The 22,831-nt window shown below is 46.5% G+C and overlaps 1 protein-coding gene across 2 annotated transcripts in view; it reads right to left on the bottom strand.

The window, feature by feature from the left end:
* Positions 1–22,831, bottom strand: part of GINM1 (glycosylated integral membrane protein 1) — a 320,213-nt gene that overhangs the window by 198,152 nt on the left and 99,230 nt on the right. For both annotated transcript variants that reach the window (XM_078648657.1, XM_078648658.1), the window contains exons 2-4: positions 21,678–21,734; positions 21,110–21,206; positions 14,265–14,413 (exon numbers count right to left, since the gene is read on the bottom strand). In XM_078648657.1, coding sequence (XP_078504783.1) covers positions 14,265–14,413; positions 21,110–21,206; positions 21,678–21,734 — 303 coding nt within the window. The remainder of the gene's footprint in view (positions 1–14,264; positions 14,414–21,109; positions 21,207–21,677; positions 21,735–22,831) is intronic.

The raw sequence follows: 22,831 nt of genomic DNA on the forward strand, positions 1-22,831 counted from the left end.
GTGTGCGAAGTGCAAAGAAATGGAGAACTGTGGAGAGAGCACGCATGAGAAGTGTAATGCCTTCTGCTAGACCACACACACACACCAAGGACTAGTGCATCCTGGTCTTCTTCAACATCCGAAAATATTTGCCCGGGCGCCCTATGGGGCTGTGTACTACTACACATTGCTAGCAGCGTAGGGTGGCTCAGTGAGCTGAACACTCGCCACTGACAAAGGTTCTGCTCTGGAAGTCATGAGACCGAGACCAATAGGGCACACTTAGACCTTCATCTTTCCGTAAATTCAGTACTATAAACTGAATAGTAAGAGTGGTTATTTACAGTGCTTGGAAACGCGAGTAGAGTTCTATGACACTACATAAACATCAAGTTAGCATTCACTCCCAGACTCTTATTTGAGAACTTCCTCAGGCCCCCCTCTCTGCCACCTCGTTCACACATCCTCAGCCTACTCCCAGATCTCCGCTTCAGCACCCAGCCCTGGTAAAAAATGCTTAAACAGGGGTTGCACACAATGAAAAGCTGAAGAATTCACACAACTCGTCAACACCAATTCCGAATAATCGGCGCAATACTGCAAAAATAATTTTTAATATTCAGCAAAATATTTTAGGTGTAATAGATGTTTTAGATATTACATTACGATGAGCTAGACTTTACAAACCATACAGCAGCTAAATAAAATACAATAAATAAAAACGTGGACAAATCCCAATAATATATCAAATACATATTTTCAATGACATTTTGTGTAATTCTCTACGATATAGTTCTAATGCTAAAACAATGCAAGGAAGGCCTTTAATGATAAATTAAAAGCCACTGCTGCTTGGGTAGTTCTGGGGGACTTTACGCTAAAATCAGCCGTAAGGTATGCATATTTGTGACAGATATTATTTCAACATAATTTGTATGGCTTGTCTGCGGACCAGCGCTTGCATCAGAGCACACGCAGCAAAGCTGGTCCTCTGCTGTTTGTGTGGAGTACATTCAAACACAGCTTGACGGGCTTTCGTATTATTTCAACATACTTTGTTAGAGCTTGACAGCGGACCAGCGCTTGCATCAGGGCACAAGCAGCAATATAATTTGCCTCTTGTGGATGCATAATTTAGTCAATCATGCTCCACCCTTCCGGTCCTCTCCTCCCGCATAATCCTAGTGGCCTTGGTCATGATGTAAACAGACCACCAGTCCGAGGAAAGGATTGTGTAAATGGTAAGGCAAACAAATGATCTAAGTAAACAGCAATTGACAGGGTTCGGAGTGTTGGAAAGACAGGTACAGTGTAGCTAACGCACCCAGTAGTATTAGGGGTTGGTGGTGCATGAAGTAAACAGAGACAGCTAGCGAGAGGGGAGGTAAGGCAGGGACAACTATTGACAGGGGTTATGGTGTGAAATGGCAGGCAGATACAGAAGGGCAGGAAGAGACTGCCAGTGGCAGGGATTTGGAATGCAAGGCAGAAAGAGATCGGCAGGAGATCACCAGAAATCAGAATTAATGGATCATGGGAAGTTAAAGGACAAGATGGTAAAGAAGGGCACGCAGATGCTGTCAACGACATCAAGTGCCAAAGACCTAGGCAGCAGGAGTGCAGGAGGAGACATCAAAAAACAGCCAGTGACTAAGAGATGTGCAGGTCACACAGACACTTACAGGGGAAGCTATTGGAAAGAAGTGGGTAGGTGGTGAATGACCCCGAGGGAGCAGGATGAGGAGAAAGAGAGATAGCTAGTGACATGGACTGACAGGGTCGGGATGGAGACATCAACAGATCAGACAGTCAGTGAGGGGCTGGACGGATGATGTCTCCTGTGCATAAATATTTGCATTGCCAGGAACGTCTCTCGATCATTTCATCATCAAAGAAGGTTTGTGGCTGTCTCCAGATAGTTCATTGTTTAATCGCTCATTTTAAAGTGTAGTTGTCAGCCTGTCAGTCGAAGCATTTGTGCCTAATTTTGCCTTTATGTATTCACTCCTCTGTACTAAACTAAGTATTCAGTTTGGGTGATTTGCCAGGATCGCTTTATTCTATGCAGTGTCAGAAGCTTATTTAAAAATATTTCAAGACGTTTGATCCAATTGTTTTTTAGTAACTTTTTTTCCTCAGTACGGATAGAGGAATGTTGTCTTTTTTTACTCATTTGTTGCAGCCACAGGATGTGGATTTCAGGCCCATGGGAAGAGCCCTGGTGTCACTGCACCCAATTGCACGTGTTGATGGTCTTGAAACTCATCAAATAGCATGTGCTTTTGCAGGACTGAAACGTATGCTATCAAATACTTTACAAGTATTCTAACCAGAGCTTTAAGTGGAATGAAAAAACTTGGGGTCTCTACAAGGGACGTGGTCATTGTAATTAAGGGTGTGGTTTAAATAAATAAGCTAAAAATCTGTGCTTAACATATCGTACCGCTCATCTGATATAATGCTGCTTCTGTCATTGCACTGGATAGCCCAATTGACATACAGTATTTGGCACCAAGCTTGAATGGTGTTATGTATATTATTGAATGTGGTAGCTTATATTGGTGTCATGTGGGATTAATTGTGGTTAATGTTTTGATTTTTCGTTGGCAGATAGTCTTAGAATTGGACAAAAAGAGACTCTTAGTTGGATTTACTCTTGTTTTAAAAATCTGCAAGCCGTGCGTAAACACGCAGTTTGCACTTCTAGTCCTTGCTCACCAGATGCAAGGCTGGCAGTAAGAGGTGCAGTTACTGCCAGCCTTGCATCTGGTGAGCAAGGACTAGATGTACAAACTGCGTGTTTACGCACCGCTTGCAGGTTTTTAAAACACAAATAAAAGGCATTGTCATTTAATATGCCAATAGCTCAAACTCTCACAAATGCGAGACCTATTGCATTGCAAATGCTTGTTTATTTATGTGTTGGTTTTGCAAATAGCGAAATTAATAGCTTTGTCATTTACAATGCCAATAGTTTTAACTTTCGTAAATGTGACACCTATAGCATTTGTAATGCAATATGTGTTTTATTTATGTGACTTAGATGTATTGATATTACAAATAACAATGGCTTTTTTTATAATTAATACTTAAATAAAAGCTATTGTAATTTATAATGGCAATAGCTTACACTTTTGTAAATAACTTTTGTGAAGATTATGTTCAGTGTATTTTATTGTGATGAAAATCCAAGAACAGAAGTGAAATATTAACATTTTTGTGACATTTGTAATAAAGCTTGAAACACAGAGAACATATTTGAACCAGTTCTTGTTGAATGGTTGCACAGATTGATGTTGTGGTGGCGCTGAGTGATGTGGTGGCGCTGAGTGATGTGGTGGCGAAGAGTGATGCTGTGGCATTCAGTGATGCAGTGGTAGCGCATAGTGATGTTGTGGTGCACCTGAGTGATGCTGTGGTGGTGCTGAGTGATGCCGTGGTGATGCGATAGATAGATAGAGTAAGTGCGATAGATAGATAGAGGGAGGGCGATAGATAGAGTGAGGGCAATAGATAGAGTGAGGGCGATAGATAGAGGGAGGGCGATAGATAGAGGGAGGGCGATAGATGGATAGCGTGAGGGCGATTGATAGATAGAGTGAGGGCGATTGATAGATAGAGAGAGGGCGATTGATAGATAGATAGAGTGAGGGCGACATAGATAGAGTGAGGGCGACATAGATAGAGTGAGGGCGACAGATAGAGTGAGGGCGACATAGAGTGAGGGCGACATAGAGTGAGGGCGACATAGAGTGAGGGCGACATAGAGTGAGGGCGACATAGATAGAGTGAGGGCGACAGATAGAGTGAGGGCGATAGATAGAGTGAGGGCGATAGATAGAGTGAGGGCGATAGATAGAGTGAGGGCGATAGATAGAGTGAGGGCGATAGATAGAGTGAGGGCGATAGATAGAGTGAGGGCGATAGATAGAGTGAGGGCGATAGATAGTTAGAGTGAAGGCGATAGATAGAGTGAGGGCGATAGATAGATAGAGTGAAGGCGATAGATAGTTAGAGTGAGGGCGATAGATAGAGTGAGGGCGATAGATAGATAGAGTGAGGGCGATAGATAGATAGATAGATAGATAGAGTGAGGGCGATAGATAGATAGATAGAGTGAGGGCGATAGATAGATAGAGTGAGGGCGATAGATAGTTAGAGTGAGGTAGATAGATAGATAGAGTGAGGGCGATAGATAGATAGAGTGAGGGCGATAGATAGTTAGAGTGAGGGCGATAGATAGATAGAGTGAGGGCGATAGATAGATAGAGTGAGGGCGATAGATAGATAGATAGATAGATAGATAGATAGAGTGAGGGCGATAGATAGATAGATAGAGTGAGGGCGATAGACTGAGGGCGATAGATAGAGTGAGGGCGGCAGATAGATAGAGTGAGGGCGACAGATAGATAGAGTGAGGGCGACAGATAGATAGAGTGAGGGCGACAGATAGATAGAGTGAGGGCGACAGATAGATAGAGTGAGGGCGACAGATAGATAGAGTAAGGGCGACAGATAGATAGAGTAAGGGCGACAGATAGATAGAGTAAGGGCGACAGATAGATAGAGTAAGGGCGACAGATAGATAGAGTAAGGGCGACAGATAGATAGAGTAAGGGCGACAGATAGACAGAGTAAGGGCGACAGATAGATAGAGTAAGGGCGACAGATAGATAGAGTGAGGTGGCCTCGTGGTGGACGTGGTGGTGGCCGTGGTGTTGGTGGTGGACGTGGTGGTGGTGGTGGATGTGGTGGTATTGGATGTGGTGGTGGTGGAGGTGGGTGTGGTGGTGGACGTGGTGGTGGTGGTGGAGAACGTAGTGGTGGTGGACATGGTGGTGGTGGAGGTAGTGGTGGTGGATGTGGTGGAGGTGGTGATGGGTGTGGTGGTGGACGTGGTGGACATGGTGGACGTGGTGGACATGGTGGACGTGGTAATGGTGGACGTGGTAATGGTGGACGTGGTGGTGGACGTGGTGGTGGACGTGGTGGTGGACGTGGTGGTGGACTTGGTGGTGGACTTGGTGGTGGACTTGGTGGTGGACTTGGTGGTGGACTTGGTGGTGGTGGATGAAGACGTGGTGGTGGTGGTGGCAGACGTGGTAGTGGCCTCGTGGTGGACGTCGTGGTGGCCGTGGTGGTGGTGGTGGATGTGGTGGACATGGTGGTGGTGGACGTGGTGGTGGATGTGATGGACGTGGTGGTGGATGTGATGGACGTGGTGGTGGTGGGCGTGGTAGTGGTGGTGGACCTGGTGGTGGTGGTGTACGTGGTGGAAGTGGTGGATGTGGTGGTGGTGGTAGTGGTGGAAGTGGTGGTGGTAGGTGTGGTGTTGGTGGACGTGGTGGTGGACGTGGTGGTGGAAGAGGTGGGTGTGGTGGTGGATGTGGTGGTGGTAGATGTGGTGGTGGTGGTAGTGGACATGAGGGTGGTGGTGGACGTGGTGGTGGTGGAGGTGGGTGTGGTGGTGGTGGACGTGGTGGTGGTGGACGTGGTGGTGGTGGACGTGGTGGTGGTGGACGTGGTGGTGGTGGACGTGGTGGTGGTGGACGTGGTGGTGGTGGACGTGGTGGTGGTGGACGTGGTGGAGGTGGGGATTGTGGACGTGGTGGTGTTGGACGCGGTGGTGTGGGACGTGGCGTGTTGGACGTGGCGTGTTGGACGTGATGGTGTTGGATGTGGTGGTGTTGGGCGTGGTGGTGTTGGGCGTGGTGGTGTGAAAAATTGGAAATAGCTAGAGACATAGAGAGATCTGTTCTAGCATCCAAGGAGTTTGGTAAATCCAAAGTGTCTTTAGCAGAAATTGTGAATACAATCTCATAAAGCCAAACCTTCTTCAAATACTAAGGTAGAGTTGTATGTGTGGGTTGGGAGAGTTGCTGCTGCCAACTGTCCTGTACATGTACTTTGTATTAGGGATGGGGCACTACAAAATATATCTGTTTTGGGGGTTATAACATCAAGAAACACCAATCAAATTGTTACTGAAGACCATCAAAAAGTAATTGTTCAATCTTTCATGACCATGCGTACAGTTGCACAATAAGAACGAGCAATATGATGACATCACATCGCAGAGGAGCCGATATTTAAATTGAAAAGTAATAATAGAAGGGTCATATTAACTACTGCAGGGTGACTGCACTATTGTCATGATGTATGTATAGTGCATTATTAAAGCTTGGCAGGGCACAAGTCCTAAAAAAAGAAGTGGGGGGATGCTGACGTCACGACAGGAAGTGACGTCACAAAGGGTGGCTTGCACCATCAGACTCATTGCCTCCCCTCGCTCACCCTTTAGATGCGATTGCATCAGAGAAGCCAGCGCGTGAGCAGCATTCTGAATGAGCTCCGTTCTCGCCTCAGAGAGGCCAAAGAATGAATGTGTGGCTCCATTTGCGCCAGTTATCGAGCTCCCGGTAAAATAAGTGGGGGGACGCCGTCCACCCGCGTGGTACCCCGACTCGAGCCCTGAAGCTTGGTAAGAAGGAACCTTTTCCCTATATAACAGGCAACACACGAGGTGTTGTCAATGCTCGTTCTCATTCATTTACTGTAAGGCCTACACATACTCCCAGTGTACAAAAAACACTTCGTTTGGAACCAGCATTAGCCGCCGCCACCACCTCCAAACTGGCTCACTGAACCCTGTCTATTCTGCAAGGCGAGTGTTGTAAAACCTGCACTCTGTGTAAAGATTTATATCTATCAAGTAAACAGCATATTCTACATGGTGTAGGCACTCTGGAAATAACTCTTGCCAACCTTAAAACAACATATTTCACAGCAGGCTAACACCCTCGCTGGAAAGGACACCGGATGTTCTGTACACAGCACATTTTATAACCTGTAAACACTTTAACTGTAAAGGACTCGGTGCAGTAAACACAATATTTGACAGTCTGCAAACAGTCTCACTGTAAACGACCCTACATGTTACGTCATCTACACAGTATATTTTACAGCCTCCAAATGCTATAAAGAACACTACATATTCTGTAAAAAGGGTATTTCAAAGCTTGCAAACACTCTTTTCTGCAAAGGACCCTGCGTGACCCCCGTCGTGTTTGTCAGCCCGGGCTGACAGAGCTTTGCAGGCTGGCGAGCATCAAATTACCGCCGCACCCGAGTACTTAACAGGTCTTTAAAAGACCATTACTTGTAAATGAGGCTTTTCTTGTGTGTCCACCCCTTCTTACAGGCACTTTGTCCGTGGTTGGCAGAATTAGCCCTCCCGAAATATTTTCCAGCCCCCCCCCCCCCCCCCCCCGAAATTTGCCTCTAGTTGCCCGCCTGTTCCACATATGGAAACAGTCTCTAAAGAGCTAAATCTGCATACTTCACAGCCAGTATATACTCTCTGCAAAGTCCTATCTATTCTGTAAGCAGATAATTCCTTTTTATTCGAAGCTGAACTTGAACCTTTTTCCTGGTCTTAATGTGAGGTCGCTTACTGTAATCATAGTTACTAAGTTTTGAGAATCTGCTGCCAACTGAGCATAACGCCTTTCATTGGACCTGTAAAGACTTATCCGCTTTTTTTCCCTAATCGGTTTCTATCAGGAGAGACAAGAAAAAGATACAAAGGTTAGCAGGAGGACAGGGACCATAGTGGAGCAGTTTCGGAAAAACAAAGTGAGAAATGTGGAAGCGGAAAGATGGAGAAATGTAGAAGAAAAGCGGTAGAAATCGTAATAGTGCGTATTTGCCAGCGAGAAGAGGACAAGAAAGAACAAGAGGAGTGAGGTGGGTATAAAAGCATAGACAAATAGGGGAAAATGCTGAAAGCAAGAGAAACAAGCATTTACAATGCAATAGGTCTCGGGATAATTAAGTTTGAGTTTTTGGCATTGCTAAATATTGCAACACCAACTGCAACAAAAGTCTATAATTGTGTAGTTGTGTGTGTGTGTGTAGTTGTGTGTGTGTGTGTAGTTGTGTGTGTGTGTAGTTGTGTGTGTGTGTAGTTGTGTGTGTGTGTGTAGTTGTGTGTGTGTAGTTGTGTGTGTGTAGTTGTGAGTGTGTAGTTGTGTGTGTGTGTAGTTGTGTGTGTGTGTGTAGTTGTGTGTGTGTGTGTAGTTGTGTGTGTGTGTGTAGTTGCGTGTGTGTGTAGTTGTGTGTGTGTAGTTGTGTGTGTGTAGTTGTGAGTGTGTAGTTGTGTGTGTGTAGTTGTGTGTGTGTGTGTAGTTGTGTGTGTGTGTGTAGTTGTGTGTGTGTGTAGTTGTGTGTGTGTGTGTAGTTGGGTGTGTGTGTAGTTGTGTGTGTGTGTAGTTGTGTGTGTGTAGTTGTGTGTGTGTAGTTGTGTGTGTGTGTAGTTGTGTGTGTGTGTGGTGTGTGTGTGGTTGCGTGTGTGTGGTTGCGTGTGTGTGGTTGCGTGTGTGTGGTTGCGTGTGTGTGGTTGCGTGTGTGTGGTTGCGTGTGTGTGGTTGCGTGTGTGTGGTTGCGGGTGTGTGGTTGTGGGTGTGTGGTTGTGGATGTGTGGTTGGTGTAGTTGTGTGTGTGTGTGGTTGTGTGTAGTGTAGTTGTGTGTAGTGTGCATGTAGTTGTGAGTGAGTGTGTGTGTAGTTGTGTGTGTGTGTGTGGTTGTGGGTGTGGTTGTGTGTGTGTGGTTGTGTTCTGAGTTACTGATTTACTGGGCGAGTAAAAATACCCCACGACCTGCTGAGTGCCAGCGTAAATCTGGCGACACCCCTCCCTCTGGTTACACGGCTGAGGAGGGGGCTTGACCACTGACACCCTTTAATGACCACAGGAGGGGAGAGGGAGACACAATTTGGGTATCTCGTTTTATTGCTCCCCGGGGCCCTGGCAGCTGTCCTGTCGGCCCCAAAAGGCGATCATTATCGACAGGTTAATCAATACCCAGCAGCTGACACTACAGCATGCAATGGGGGGGGGGGGTCGTTCTGGTGCAGAGGGGCAGCCGTGGGGCTAAAATCACACGCAGGACTGTACTTCTTACAAAAAACAAATATTTAATGCAGAACAATGACTTATCGCTGCAGCACACTGTCTTCTGCGCACTCCAGCCCGTGGCAGAGCAAGTCATGCCATGGAGAGACGTTGGGCGTAATGCACTGGGTAATAACAATAGTAATAAGCGCACTAAAGCCACAAGACTTTCAGCAAGCGATATAATTAAACAGCAAAATAGCAATTATTATTGCTATGAATTCGCTCCGAAGTGTAAAAATAAAAACAGTGTTCAGATGGTGCTACCGGGTGGCGCTGCAGCAGGCCACAGGTCACTGCTCGTTTGCACAACCTGTGTTATGGGAACCGCACCTTTTAGGGGCCCCAAGAAGGGATTTAAGTGCACAAGACACCAGTGAGGTCCTTATTCAAATGTGCGCAGGAAGCTGTTCTTTCAGTGCCTTAAGTAACGTGTAAGAGGTTCGTGACACTTTGTAAAAAATTTCCTGCTACCTGCCTACATGTCCACGTGCCACTGCCAACAAGAGGACGGCAACGTCACCTCACTCACTTCAGGCTGCAGCCTGTTATTAAAGAGCCGTAAACGGGAGCCGCCTCTCCTAGGGACAGACGATTCTGGGAAAATCATTACTGCCAGCTGGGCAGTCGTTCTTTCTGTCAAGTCAGTCAATGGAGTGGTCCCACTTTTCGTCCCCATCTCACGCGTGAGGACTATATAGCATGCCCAGTGCTTAATTTGTAAAATATGAAGTGCAGGTGCTCCAATTTTTTTTGGAGGCCCACCTACTTCCCTCGGCTTCACCGACTCCCACCAGTGACTCCTCCTGGAAGTAAGTGAGGTCAGATTCAGGAAGCGCGGGGACTGCTTTGAGGCGTGCGCTGGCAGTTACAGTCTTGTCATCCCACTGCATAGTCAGCATAGCTGCCAAGGTTTCAGATTGCCATGTGTGACATTTTCATAATTTCAGTGTAATTATGAGTGACATTCAATGACTACGAATGACACTTTCTCCCGAGCAAAATCAAGCAATGAAGACGATGGTAACATAAAAATCTGAAATTACACCCATATGAGCAACGAGAAACTCTAAGAAGATCTTCAAACTGCTGCAGAGTGGCAGAAATGGAAGGGCACTAACCTACTGCCCTGCTGTAATTTTTAAAAAGACTTTACTTGTGCTCATGTTGACGAGCTCTAAGTTAGTAAATTAAATTAGGATTCATTGGTGAAGAGTGACTGCCTCATTGTCACAGGTGGTTAAAAGGGCTGGTGATGCATCACCCTACGAGTTAGCAGGCACTGGTGTTGGCAATCTGCATGCTGGCCTCGCTGGGTTGCTAGGCTGTGTCAGATGACGCCTGCTCACAAACACACCCATTACAGAGTGCACAGGCTGCATTTGAGCACCCTTGCAGCCGGGGGCACATAGCACATACAGGCTAAACCTACCACAGCACAGCAGGTGTTGCGACAGAGGAACTGCCTGCTTCATAAACCCACCCGATGAGACACTGCTATCGTAGGGTGAGACAGCATGTTCTGTTGGTGTTACTGTTAGCTACAGCGTTGGCTGAGATGATAACAGTGCCCAGACAGTGCACGCAAGCTGGTTTAAGTTGTTTTGCATTCTAGTGGTTTTTTAAAAAATTCTATGGGTTTTTTAATTTGATGCAAACAAACGTGCACATATTTACATTTTCGATATGCTACATGCCTCTATCTTTTCAAGCATGTGCATCAGCTGTCAGCAGCTCTGGAGCCTCTGCAGACTCTTGCTTGAACAGAGAAGCACACACGAGGATAAACTTTCAAACGGCTGCAGTGAGTTGCAATCGGGCAATGTGTGTGATGACAACTCAGACTCACGCTGGAGGGCCCTGTGTACGGCCATGTCTCCTGCGCTGTGAAAGCCATGAATCACACGACTACCTCAGCAGATTCTGGTACAGGGCCTGAAGCGCTAGAAACTCTACCGAGGAGCAGAGGTATGCCAGACTGCATAATTAGCATTTTGTTTTTGGCTGCGTGTTCAGTTAACACGTACTTGCACAAACAGCGGGCACTAGGTAGCAAACCCCAATCCGTTTATGTAATTTTAAAAATACAGACTCACAGCATATATGCTTCCCTCACTGAGCGAGTTCGGTCCCTCGGTCCCAGCAATGAGTGCCGCACCGTCACCGAGGCCTCTCGCGCGCCATGCTAATCACTTTTTATGTGGACAGTGTGCACTCAATCACACTCTACATGAGCAGGGACTCTCAGCACAAATTTAAAATATAAGCAAGTTCACATTACCTAAGAGGTTCAGGAGCCATTGTATTATTTCTTTTCACACGTTCCCTCCAGTAAAGAAAATGCCCGCCTTTTGCTGCTATTCGAGTGACCTCAGGGGCAGGAAGCGGAAGCCGAGAGGCGGCGGAAGTTAGAGCGCGGAGGAAGGTGCCGGTTTCAGAAGGCTAATCTGCACGGGAGGCTGCGCAGCTTTTTTTAGGCAGTAGGAGGCACGTCATTACAGCCGGGGAGAACGATCACTTTCGGCTTTTGGATCGTGGGAAGAAACTGCTCCACTGTGTGCTCTCTGGCAGTCCCAGGGGAGCGGAATGTGCCTCTTAAGGCATGCGTCGATGAGGAATTTATTTTCCGACATAGACCCGGCCCCAAGAAATAAGTGCCGGTGCTAAGCACCGGCACAAATTAAGCACTGAGCATGCCTTCAATTTGGGAATTACATCAGCCGTGCAAAGTTTTTCGAAAATATGAAAGATCACGTTTTTGACCGACAGTACTAATTGGTTTACGTTTGCAAATAAAATGCTGGTTTAATCCCTATAGTCTTTTATATGTAATATCAGTGTGTACACTTCTGTGGCGATTACAGCCTGTCACTGATTTATTTAAAAGTCCTCGTCGAGCGGTGCTCGCATGTCAGGGAGTAAATGCTTCAATCACTTCATAGGTGGTTAGAGATGGAACATGGCGCACGTCAGCGCGGTAACGTCATATTCTTAAAACTGGGGGGGACAGAGGGGAGGAGGGGGGGAGAGAGAGAGAGAAACGACTGCCCAGCATCTCAAAACGAAACCTAGCGTGGGGGCGGGACTTCCGTCTTGTGCGCGAAGCCCGCGCCCACGGAGTTCCTGGTCAACAGCAGTGCGTGATGCGGGGCTCCCATGCCGGAGAGCCCCGCGGAGGCGACAGAACACACTGGATTGGCGGTAAGTGGGCCTTGGGGGGCGCTCGTGTGTGTGAGTGTGTGTGCGTGCGTGTGTGCGTGTATGTTCGCTCCTGTGTGTGTGTGTCTCTGTACAGCGGGGGGAGGGGGGAGTGTGCGCTTCACAGGAGACAGCCAGGCCGAGCGCGACGCGTGCCAGTCGGCGCGTGCCACTTTCAAATCGCCTCCAAGGCGATGCGCGCGGCCAGCAGTGTCTCCTGGAAAGGAGACACGGCAACAATAGGCTGTCGGCGGACACGCGCTTCCGCGCGTGCAGCCGAGACCTAAAAAGAAGGAAGGGTAGAAGGGACAGTTCCCCAGCTCCGAGGTCAACCACTCTATCCGTTAGGCCACATGAAAGAGGCAGGCATTATAAAACGTAAAATATGGAGAAATACCATAAACAATTAATGTTGGTCAGAGTAGAGATCAGGCGGCGGCGAGATATGAAGAGGCGGCTTTGGAATGCATTTTTCGCGCGACCTCTAAGAGTCGCTTCCTTCACCCACGGCTGCCTTCCCCCTGGATTGGCGTGAGATTGCGGCTTCATCCGGTTGTCTCGAGCTGTTAGTGGGGGCGCCATGGCATGACCAGCCCTTGAACAGTACGGCCTGCTCTGCAGCGCTCGGCACAACATGCGGGACTGGGACGTCCTCCTACAACCAGGGCAACTTAGTTTAACCAGCCTTCAAAACGAAACTAACGAAAATGAAAGCTACTGCGCATGGCAGAGTCGGATTCCGACGCGCGCGACCCAATCCCAAGGCGCGTGTCGGAATCAGACTCTGCCATGCGTCTCAATGTGCGCGTGGCCTGCTCCTGTCGCCCCTCGTTTGTCGGCTGAGCCGACAGCTATAGTGCTCTCTGCAAGAGCGCGCTTTCGCGCGCTTTTCGCAGCGAGCCCTAATAATTGGCAACAGCATGCTTGTGTGTTCTCTACCCTACTCTCCAATGAAATCCCTGTGCATCTTCTGAGCTGTTGGGCTGTAGTCGCCTGAGGGGGAGAGCGTTTGCTGGCCACCAAGGGATTTAAGTGCAAATGCCAGGGTGAGAGCTCTTTCCAGCAGTTTGTGAAAGTGCAGAGGTTTTTTTGGGGCATGCATTACAACATTACTGTTGTTTTCCCTAGCAACAGTCTGAACAATTGTCTAGCTTATAGAAATCAATTTAGGGTTAACACTATAAACCTAAGTAACTATGGGGTCCATTATGATGTCGGGAGGATCGCTACCGCCCGACTGGCAGTGGCGATCCGCCTGACATCTATTCCCGCCCGCCCTCCAATTTCCCCCGCCATATTACAATGGCGGGGGTCGCAGCAGCATCTCCGCCGGTAGGCAATCCCTCCGATTGTCTGCTGTGCTAATCTCGGCTTACTATGGTGGCGGTGTCTGGAAGACACCGATATCCATATCAGGATGCCTGGCGGAGAGGGCCTTTCCATAACGACGATGCCGCCATGGAAAGGCATGTGGTCTTTTGTAATTGGGGCCCGTTGCGGGCCCCCGGGGTGTTGGGGGGTGCACCTGGGGGATACCCCCTACATTTGCATGCTGGCAGGCACCACACGGTGCCTGCCACGTTGTACATGCAAATGCTCAACATGCATTTTTTACATTGCGTCTGGTGCTGCTCACAGCACCACCCCCCTCAATGCGAAAAATGCGGGATGCAACCGCCATGGTGGCTGTCGCATCCTGATTGGCATGGCGGCATCACTGCACCTATGCGGGCGGTCCCTTTTGCCGTTGCCATCGTAATGATGCTCAAAGTTCTTCTCCCTCCCATTTATTATACCGATGTGTTTAGTTCCAATGAATCAACGGAACCAAAGCAGCATGCTTCTGAAAAAGAACAAAGTTAAATGATCAAAATATTATATTATTACGTTTTTCTTTTAATAAGTATGGCACTCTTCTGACATTGGTATGGCTTCACATCATGATAATTTCTTAGCCAGCACAACAAACTATGAGAGCACCAAGAGAAATGCCCTTGCTCTCAGTAGATGCACCTGTTCATGATACCCTGTCTATGACATTAACAGAGGACAGCAATGGTCACTCTGCACATCCATACAGGTGTTCATACTCGCCACTACTAGGGTTACTAGTACAAACCATCAAAGCACCGTACCTCATTCCCGTCGATCTCCGTCAACTCTTCCTCAACAACGATCAGTGTGGAATCTGAACTCGATGCCAGGGGCCACTCGTGGACCAGAATTCGAATGCTTATAGATCCCCAGTGTTCCTGACCAGCTGAATTATTTGAATCTAAACTTGCTGCAATCAAAAGGAAAAGGATACAAGTTTACCATCTCTCAAAATAAATTACAAATACCATATCCTCCACCTCCTGATACTTATAGGATTCTGATTATTTCTACAAGGTTTTGAAAATTAAAAATGTCTCCGGGATAAAAGAGGAAGAAGACAATGAAAGACAGATCTACGAAAACAGACTTGTGTTTCTTTATTTCGATCGCTGCAAGCATTTTACACGTACCAACACCCTGATTAAACAAGAGGTTAGAAACCAGTGACGCCTTATTATTCTAATGACCTCACAAGTGAAGAGGTAACACTAAAAACCTTAGACCTGCTACAATGGGAAAAGACATAAGCTACGCACTTGCATAAGGAAAAACATACAATTCTTATCAGTTGTAAACTGTGTAAACTCATTAATAACTTCAGTTACAGTGTTTCAGAATTCGCCAGGACAACCCAAAAACGTATTTTTTTGGAAGGAGGTGACCTACCTGTATGTAGATTGAAGGAAAACTTGACATGTAACACACAAACTCATAAACAGACTGCATGCACTCTTGCATCGAAGACAGGCTGTGTGTAGATTGCTGAGGCTTTTTAAACACTGCAGACAGTAATTTACAAGCTTACGCTCATTTCTGGTATTCTAGCACAATACTTTACCAATGCAGCATGGAAGATGTCCCTTATTAAATTATCACATCCCAACAAGAACACAGCTGGCATATGTCTGTGCTGCACCTTTAAAAAAGGCTTGATACAAATATATTTTTCCCTTTAAGTAAAAGGGCATTTGCTGCGACCCTTCCTGGGAAATTCAGGCTTCAAGCTATAGTATGGTTTAAGGCCTGCTTTTGCGTGCATCTTATGTTAGCATGGTGTCAGCGGGTCGAGACCTGCCCTCTGTTTAGCCCCGTAACGGACTTTCCATCTCCTCAACAGGACTGGGGTGGCCCCTATAACGATTGCCTGGACCACGTCGAGGCCAGCTCCGCCCCTATGACACGGCGTTTCGCGGGCCTATCAGGACCGATCCCTTCTGAAAGAAAGGCGGACACGGAAGACGCCAGTCTGTTCGTGGCCAGGGACGACACGGCGTGGAGAGGAGGAAGGAGCCCAGCGGACACGGACCCGGAGGACGAGACAGGAGAAAGCGGAATCTACGGCGAGATCCCAAGAGAAGAAGTTGTCTCGCGGTGTGGAGGTCCGGAGGGCGGAAGGAGCGACGGCGACGACACGAAGGAGGAGGACGCAGTCCCACAGCGAGGAGAACTGGAGGAGCGAAAGACCGCCCAGGAGAAGCCAGGAGGCCACCGGTATCACTCATCGCCCAGCCACGCGCAGGAGGATGCGTGGCTAAGCCAGGTACGTGAACGTTTGCATACCTTACTGTCGTTTAAGCGCGGAGGAACCGGGTAGGTGGGAGGAAGGTGTCGGGCATAGGCTTATCTACAGCTCATCACTGCACTTTCGGGATCATAGACTGAGTGTTCGCAATGGTGGTGGTAGCTACCCGAGACACGAACGTTCCCCTCACACCCCCTTTCCCATATCAGTTGAAACCTTAGGAGCTCTGCACTAACAGCCACGTTTTGTTTTCTTTGTTTTCCTGTGGGTGAGCTGGAAGCGGGACCCCGAACGGCCGAAGAGGAAGAACGTTGCGCAGACAGAAGCCCACCCTGATACCTCTTGTGATTTGTAAAAGACTATCTACGTGCTCTACTAAAAAATTAAAAGACCTTGACCCAAACTCTAAGTGGTGGCTTCGTCCCTCCTTGATAACCAAAGGTTACACATGGCTTATTAGAAGTTTAAACGCCATTTTACCTTTTGCTGCTTTTGCACACGACACTGCATAGCTGGTTTTGTACGTTAGCCTTCACAAAGGTCTACACATGAGAAAAGGTTTGTTTCCGACATCTCTAGACTTGCATCGTTCCCCTAGTCTGAACAGCGAGTGCTGAGCCGTCAAGGTTATCAAAACATGTTGGCTGTTTTTCGACATGTCCGTGTAACGCTTTCTAGTCACAACATTTTGGCAGCTGTGAGCCGAGCAAGATTCTGGCGCCTTTATCATTGCACACTTGCCATGATTTCAGACACTTGGAAGATTTCCGTTTCCAGGGACGCAGAGCGCTTATGCTGAGCCAGATGTAATTTACTCTTACTGAGCGGAAAGGTAATGGGGTCCCCCCCGAACCAAGCCTCAGAGACCTTCTTTAGTTTATAATACATAGGTCCTATATAGGGAGGGTGTTAAAACTAGGCGCTATAGGACCTGTTTTCATCATCATTGTAATATGATTTCTCCTTTTGTATTTTATGGAATTGTAACCATGCTGACCATATTATTTTTAATCATATGTCTGCTTATGTTGGCTAAAATACTGCACATGAGATCACGTTGTTAAAATAAATATTTTAACCTTACCGTGTCTCTTATTTACTCCTGTATGAGAGTATAACAAAAGACTGTTCTCACTTCCCACCATTCCTGAGATGGTCCTAAGTCGCATGTTCTAGGTTGTCTAATCATTGGTTACTTTGCTATAGGACGAAGAGCTAATGTGACACTGATGCTAGCTGGTTGGGGTTTTTCTAGGTACTGAGGGGCTTTCTGGTACACCACAATTCACTGATGTCCTAGGTCACTGTGCACAGTTCTGTGTAAGAGCAGGATACTTGCAACAAAGTTTCTGGGAGCAGCCTGGTGCCCATTGCTGATGACACCATAGACAGCTACCAAGTACAGGGTTCAGTAGAACCATCCATGATCAGGTGGGTTGAAATCCTACTGTAGAGGTCGATGTGCAGCATACAGCTCACAACATTCAATATCAACAGAGCCTTCTAGTCTTTCAAACTTCCAAGTTTAACACATAATTGAAGCGGGCCAATAATAACATCTACTTTTTAGTGCTAGATGAATTCAGTTTTGTGGTTTTACCATGTAGTTGGTCAAGTTTATTTACTGGTTTTCTTGAAACCCAATATTATTCTGGTTGCCATAGAAAAGCTAGGTGTGTGCAAAGTCTTGCAGGACAGGTGCAACTTCATATATTCATTTCATTCCTGTGTGAAGGAAGTACTTCTGGAAAATAACCATCAAGAAATAGGTCAACCGTCCCGACAAAATGGCGCCGTATCTTCGTCGGTCATTCTTGGCGCCCCGAGATCTCGGGCTTCTTCCCCGAGATCAGAGACTGGCGTCCATTGTGGTCATCCACAAGGCTGGAAAACCCCGGGAACACTGTTCGTCATATCGGCCAATCTCGCTTTGATGTGGAGCCCAAGGTTCTCGCTAAAATCTTGGCGAGACGCATGATCACGGTGATCGGTGATTTGGTGCACCCTGATCAGTCCGGATTTATCCCCCACCGTAATACTGCACTCAATCTCCGTCGCCTTCGCGGTGTCTTGGCGAGGGCGGGGTCTCTTGCGGAACCGGCCATTTTGGTTTCCCTTGACGCCTCGATGGCCTTCGACACGGTGGAGTGGCCTTATTTGTGGGCTGCTCTCGCTAAATTTGGGTTTGGTCCTAAGTTTATTGGGTGGGTTAAACTTCTATATGAACAACCGCTTGCACAGGTGGTGGTTAATGGAAGGGCCTCGGATCCTTTTGTCCTCGGGCGTGGCACGAGACAGGGCTGTCCTTTGTCGCCTCTCCTTTTTGCGCTGGCTCTTGAACCCCTTGCCGCGTGGCTCCGATGGGAGCCCTCGCTCAAGGGCATACGGTGGTCTCCTACCTTCGAGGATCGGGTGTCTCTTTATGCCGATGATATATTGTTGTACCTCACTTCTCCCCGTAAGTCATTGGGTGTCCTGTTTGATGTCCTGTGCTCTTTTGGGAAGAACTCTGGTTTGGTTATCAACTGGACTAAATCCTGTATTTACCCACTTACGGGTGGACAGCCTTCTCTGCCTCGCTACTGCCCTATACCTGTTTCCAGTGTTGGTTTCAAGTACTTGGGGATCTATATTTCTTTGGACCCCAAGGTCCGATTCGAGCGAAATCTACTGCCTCCGCTTGCCCGACTTCGGTCGGATGTGGCGGCTTGGTGTGGGTTGCCTCTTTCCCCTTTCGGGAGGGCAGCTTTGTTTAAAATGATGTCCCTTCCCCGGTTCTTGTACGCCGTCCAGAACACGCTGGATCTGGTTCCAGCTGGTTACTTTCGAGAAATCGAGGGCCTCCAGAGGAAATTGGTTTGGGGCGGGCGGCCGCGCATAGCGCTTGCGAAGTTGACTTTGCCCTGGTATGACGGTGGTATAGCTTTACCGGATGTCAAACGCTATTATTGGGTGTCCCAGTTAAGTGCTATTAACCATGCCATGTATGGGCCTGTTCCTAATCCCGCTTATGATATGGATAGGTGGCTACTGCCCGGGGGTGATTATAATCGAGCGCTTTATTCCAAGACCGACAGGAGGTGTTTGACGGGCCCCACTGCGGTGGCAATACGTGTATGGGATAGTGCAACATCGGCCACGGGCTGGACTGATAAACTTACTAGGGCGACTCCTCTATATGCAGCTGAGAGATTGGGTGGTCTGTGGTCTTCGAAGGGGTTCGATAGATGGGACCTTATTGGCATCAGCAAAGTGGGTGATCTTTGGGCCACCAAGAGTCAAAACTTTTGACGAGTTAAAACGGGAATATAAGCTGAGTGACAGAGAATATTTTCGATACCTTCAAATCCGCCATGCGCTCGATTCGGTCTTCCCTGCTGGTATCTCGATTCCGGAGTCTTCTCCCTTGGAGGATAGAGTGCTGGATGGACATGTCCCCGACAGCACTATCTCCCTCATATACAAAAAACTTATTAATACCCGTTCTGACCTTCTCCTACAGCTACGTGAGGCATGGACTGGTGACGGGCTGGAGTTAGATGATGAGGACTGGCAGGCTGCAGTATCCTCTCCGAAAGAAGTCGCTATTCCGGCGCGTCTCCGACTGGTGCAGCTCAAGATTCTTCATCGTGTCTATGTCACGGGTCCACGATTGATGCATATGGGCTATTCTGTGGATGGGTTATGTCGGCGTGGATGTGGTTTGCTTGCTACTTTCCTCCATATTATATGGGAATGCCCGGCGGTAGTGGTTTTTTGGAATCGAGTGCATGCAGTGATGAGAGAAGTGACTGGCGTCGGGCTACTTCCTGAGGCCCGACGCTGTTTGCTGAATGTTTGGGAACCGAATGATTGTACCGTTGCTCAGACTCAATGGGTCACGCTGGGCAACATTATTGCAAAAAGAGACATTGCTCAGCTCTGGGGGTCTCATAGGACACCGCTGGTCTCGGCCTGGGAGGAGAACATGGACTGGTGCATGTTTAGAGAAAAAATTGTATACATCTCCCGAGGTAGGCCCAAGAAGTGGGATAGGATTTGGGGTCAGTGGAACTCGTATCGTGGAGAGATTTGTGTCCCTCCCCTTGCAGAACCCCCTGATACTACAAGCTCTTCTTGACTGTTCGTTCCAGTATTTTTGATTTTCTATTTGCTGTGCAATATTGCTTGCTCTTGGTCCCCGCTCCCCATTTCCATGATTTCTTGATGCTTGCTTTTCGTTGTCTCCCTTATGCCACACGTAGCGGCCCTTATATTGATACCTTTGCCTCGACTCTTTTTCTTGTGGGGTTTGTTGTTTGTTGTTTGTATGTAATAAAATATAAAAACCTTTTATTTATCCTCATCTGCCAGATGCTTCGAACCACATCATGCCTCTACGCTGCCGAACCCATGGGTTGTCGGCTGATGAGCTGTGTACTGATTTATTCTTTTTGCTTCGCATTACTGACCGGCCTTGGTGGTTGTAGGTCTGTATCTGTCTTCATTTTATAAAATAAAGGTTTTTCAAAAAAAAAGAAATAGGTCAACCTGTTTCACAATTTGCTCCTCTGTGTAGTTTCTGTGCATCAGGAATTAGCAGGAAGGGGGTGGAGTAAAAGACAGTGGTCTAAAACATTTTTTTAGTTTTCCTTATTTCCACAGATACATTATCTAAAGTTTTAACAAGTCAATGCAAGCCACCTACAATGCATGCAAGCAGGCTGCGAGAAATTAATATATAGGGAACTTTCTAGAATGCAACACATAAAAGGCAGCTTGAAGTTTGCGACTATGGAGATATAACGTAATACTCAGTTTATCAGTAGGTTTTCCCTTCCTTCATTACCCCTTTGGGATGTTTTGTAGTGCTGAGCAAGGGAACCAAGAATGTAAGACAAAATAAGCATGCCAGGACTGTAGTCCGTAAGGAGTGGAGTGATGCAGGGCAATCATGTAAAGTGTTCTTTTGGAATTGATAGGAAACCACCTATGGGCATAGAAGAGCAGACTGTGGACAAGTATAGTGACAAATGATGCATTTGCAATTACTTTAAGCCAGTAATACAAGTAAAAATAAATGTAAGCTTGAAAGATTATTTTAGAGAGGGATTAAATGCCGTCAACTGCATTTTGTAAACTTTTCCTGCCAGCGCAACCCAGAGCCAATGGACATTGACTGTGGGAACGACAATGAATATTCTGCAAACTGCATAAAGCAGTACATTTAAGGAATGCAGGGCATGTGTAACCGCAGCACTGAACAAATATTTTGAAAAAGCAGGATTTAATATGTCCGGGTGCTTTGCAGTCTGAATGCAGGCTAATAGTCTAATAATGGCCTTACAGCCCTCCATCTAGCTAGGTCACAAGAATACTCACATATAACGGTGTCGAACATCAGCCGGCTGACCCCACTCTTCACTGGAAGGTCATTTATGTATGTTTGCCCCTGAGACAACCTGAATACAAGAGTTACCTATAAGGGATAAAAAGAGATTACAAAAACCTGAATTACAGAACGGGAAATCTTGCAAACGAATGCTAATTAAGCAAACAAAGACGTAATAATGACCATAAATTACTAAAGACCCCCGGACCATTTTTCATGTTGCTAGTTTTTTAGTGAGTGCTGTGAGAATTAAGAACAGGAGGATGACTATGGGTACATAAATGTTTAGGGTTGTATTTTCCAATGATGTTTTTACTGTATAATTAACTGCTAGGGCAAATAATTTGGTATGTTTTTATTCTATTTATTGTGATTTTCAAGTCATGAAAGCACTGAGAACACCTTCTTAATTGGTTTTATATTAAAATGATGTGTAAATAATGTACTCAATGTGAGTGTTGTTTTGTACCATTGTCGTTTTATGATATTGATTTATCGAAATAAAGTATTCTGACTGACTGACTGACATAAATTATTAAAAAATTAACATGGACTCACCTGTACTTGTGCGTGTTCATTCTGATTCGGTGTTGTAACATTTATTTTGATTAGTTCCTGCAAAAGATCACCACACAATCAAATAGACATTCAAAATAAACAGCACATTTACAGGACATTTTGTGAAGAAAAACATTTTTAAAAAATCAAGCACGCTTTCTGAAAAAAGTTGAAGTAGATTTAGGAAGTCAGAGAGGGAGTGATAGTTCGTAAAACTGATATTCTTGGGAAAGAAAGTTTTCTTTCACTTTAATCAAATATACAGTAGTTTATCAAAGTCGCTGTCCCTCTGGTTAGGCAAATATTTAGATTAATTCCCTTAAAAAACATGTTACCTGTTTTGATAAACGATCTTTTTGAATATTCCGCATCTGGACTTGTCTCAAGGTTTCAGAATGGGATCAATCACTAAATATATTTCAGTCAATTCAATCATCCAGCGCCATGCACCGCCAGGTCTGGCTACCAGGTGTAACATATAGGTTTAGTAAGGGAACCGCAGATTTCAGCTCTGCCTAATTTCCCAGCTTTAAAAAGGGCAAAAATAACAATATTTCTAGAAAATGTTGGGGACTTCAGGCACAGTTGTTCTACCAGAATGCCTTATTTGTAAAGACTCATCTACTATGTGTGAGCATACCTCCCTTAAGTGTGGATATGAACCCCCCTCCTACCCACTGGTTTTTAAAATGCTCAAATTGGGGCTAGGCATGATTGTGCCTCCTACTTTACATGATAATGTCTTGTCTACATACACAAAGAAAAACATGATCATATAAAGCAGTAATGTATCATTTAAAAATGAATTGCAGCAGCAAGTTTGCTTGTTGCGTTCTTTTATTCTTATTTTGTTATTAGAAAACAACTGCCTGCTACTCTTGGAACAATGAAATAAGAAATCAAGCATTGACAAAGCCAATCTGTCTCGCCTATGCAAGAGCTATTGGCTTTGCCACTGTGTTTTAGACATGTTGTACACAAGCTAGTAGCACAGAGGAGAGTGGCATGAAGTGTCACAGAGTGGAATGGTGAAGAGTGGAGTAAAGTGTTTTGGAGTGGAGGGGCAGAGCGTGTTGGAGTGGTATAGTGTGATGCAGCGTAGAGTGGAATTCACTGAAGTGGCACTGGTGTAGAGTGCATTGGAGTAGAGTGTT

The sequence above is a fragment of the Lissotriton helveticus genome, chromosome 6 (assembly GCF_964261635.1).
Source record: "Lissotriton helveticus chromosome 6, aLisHel1.1, whole genome shotgun sequence".
Classification (NCBI taxonomy): Eukaryota; Metazoa; Chordata; class Amphibia; order Caudata; family Salamandridae; genus Lissotriton; species Lissotriton helveticus.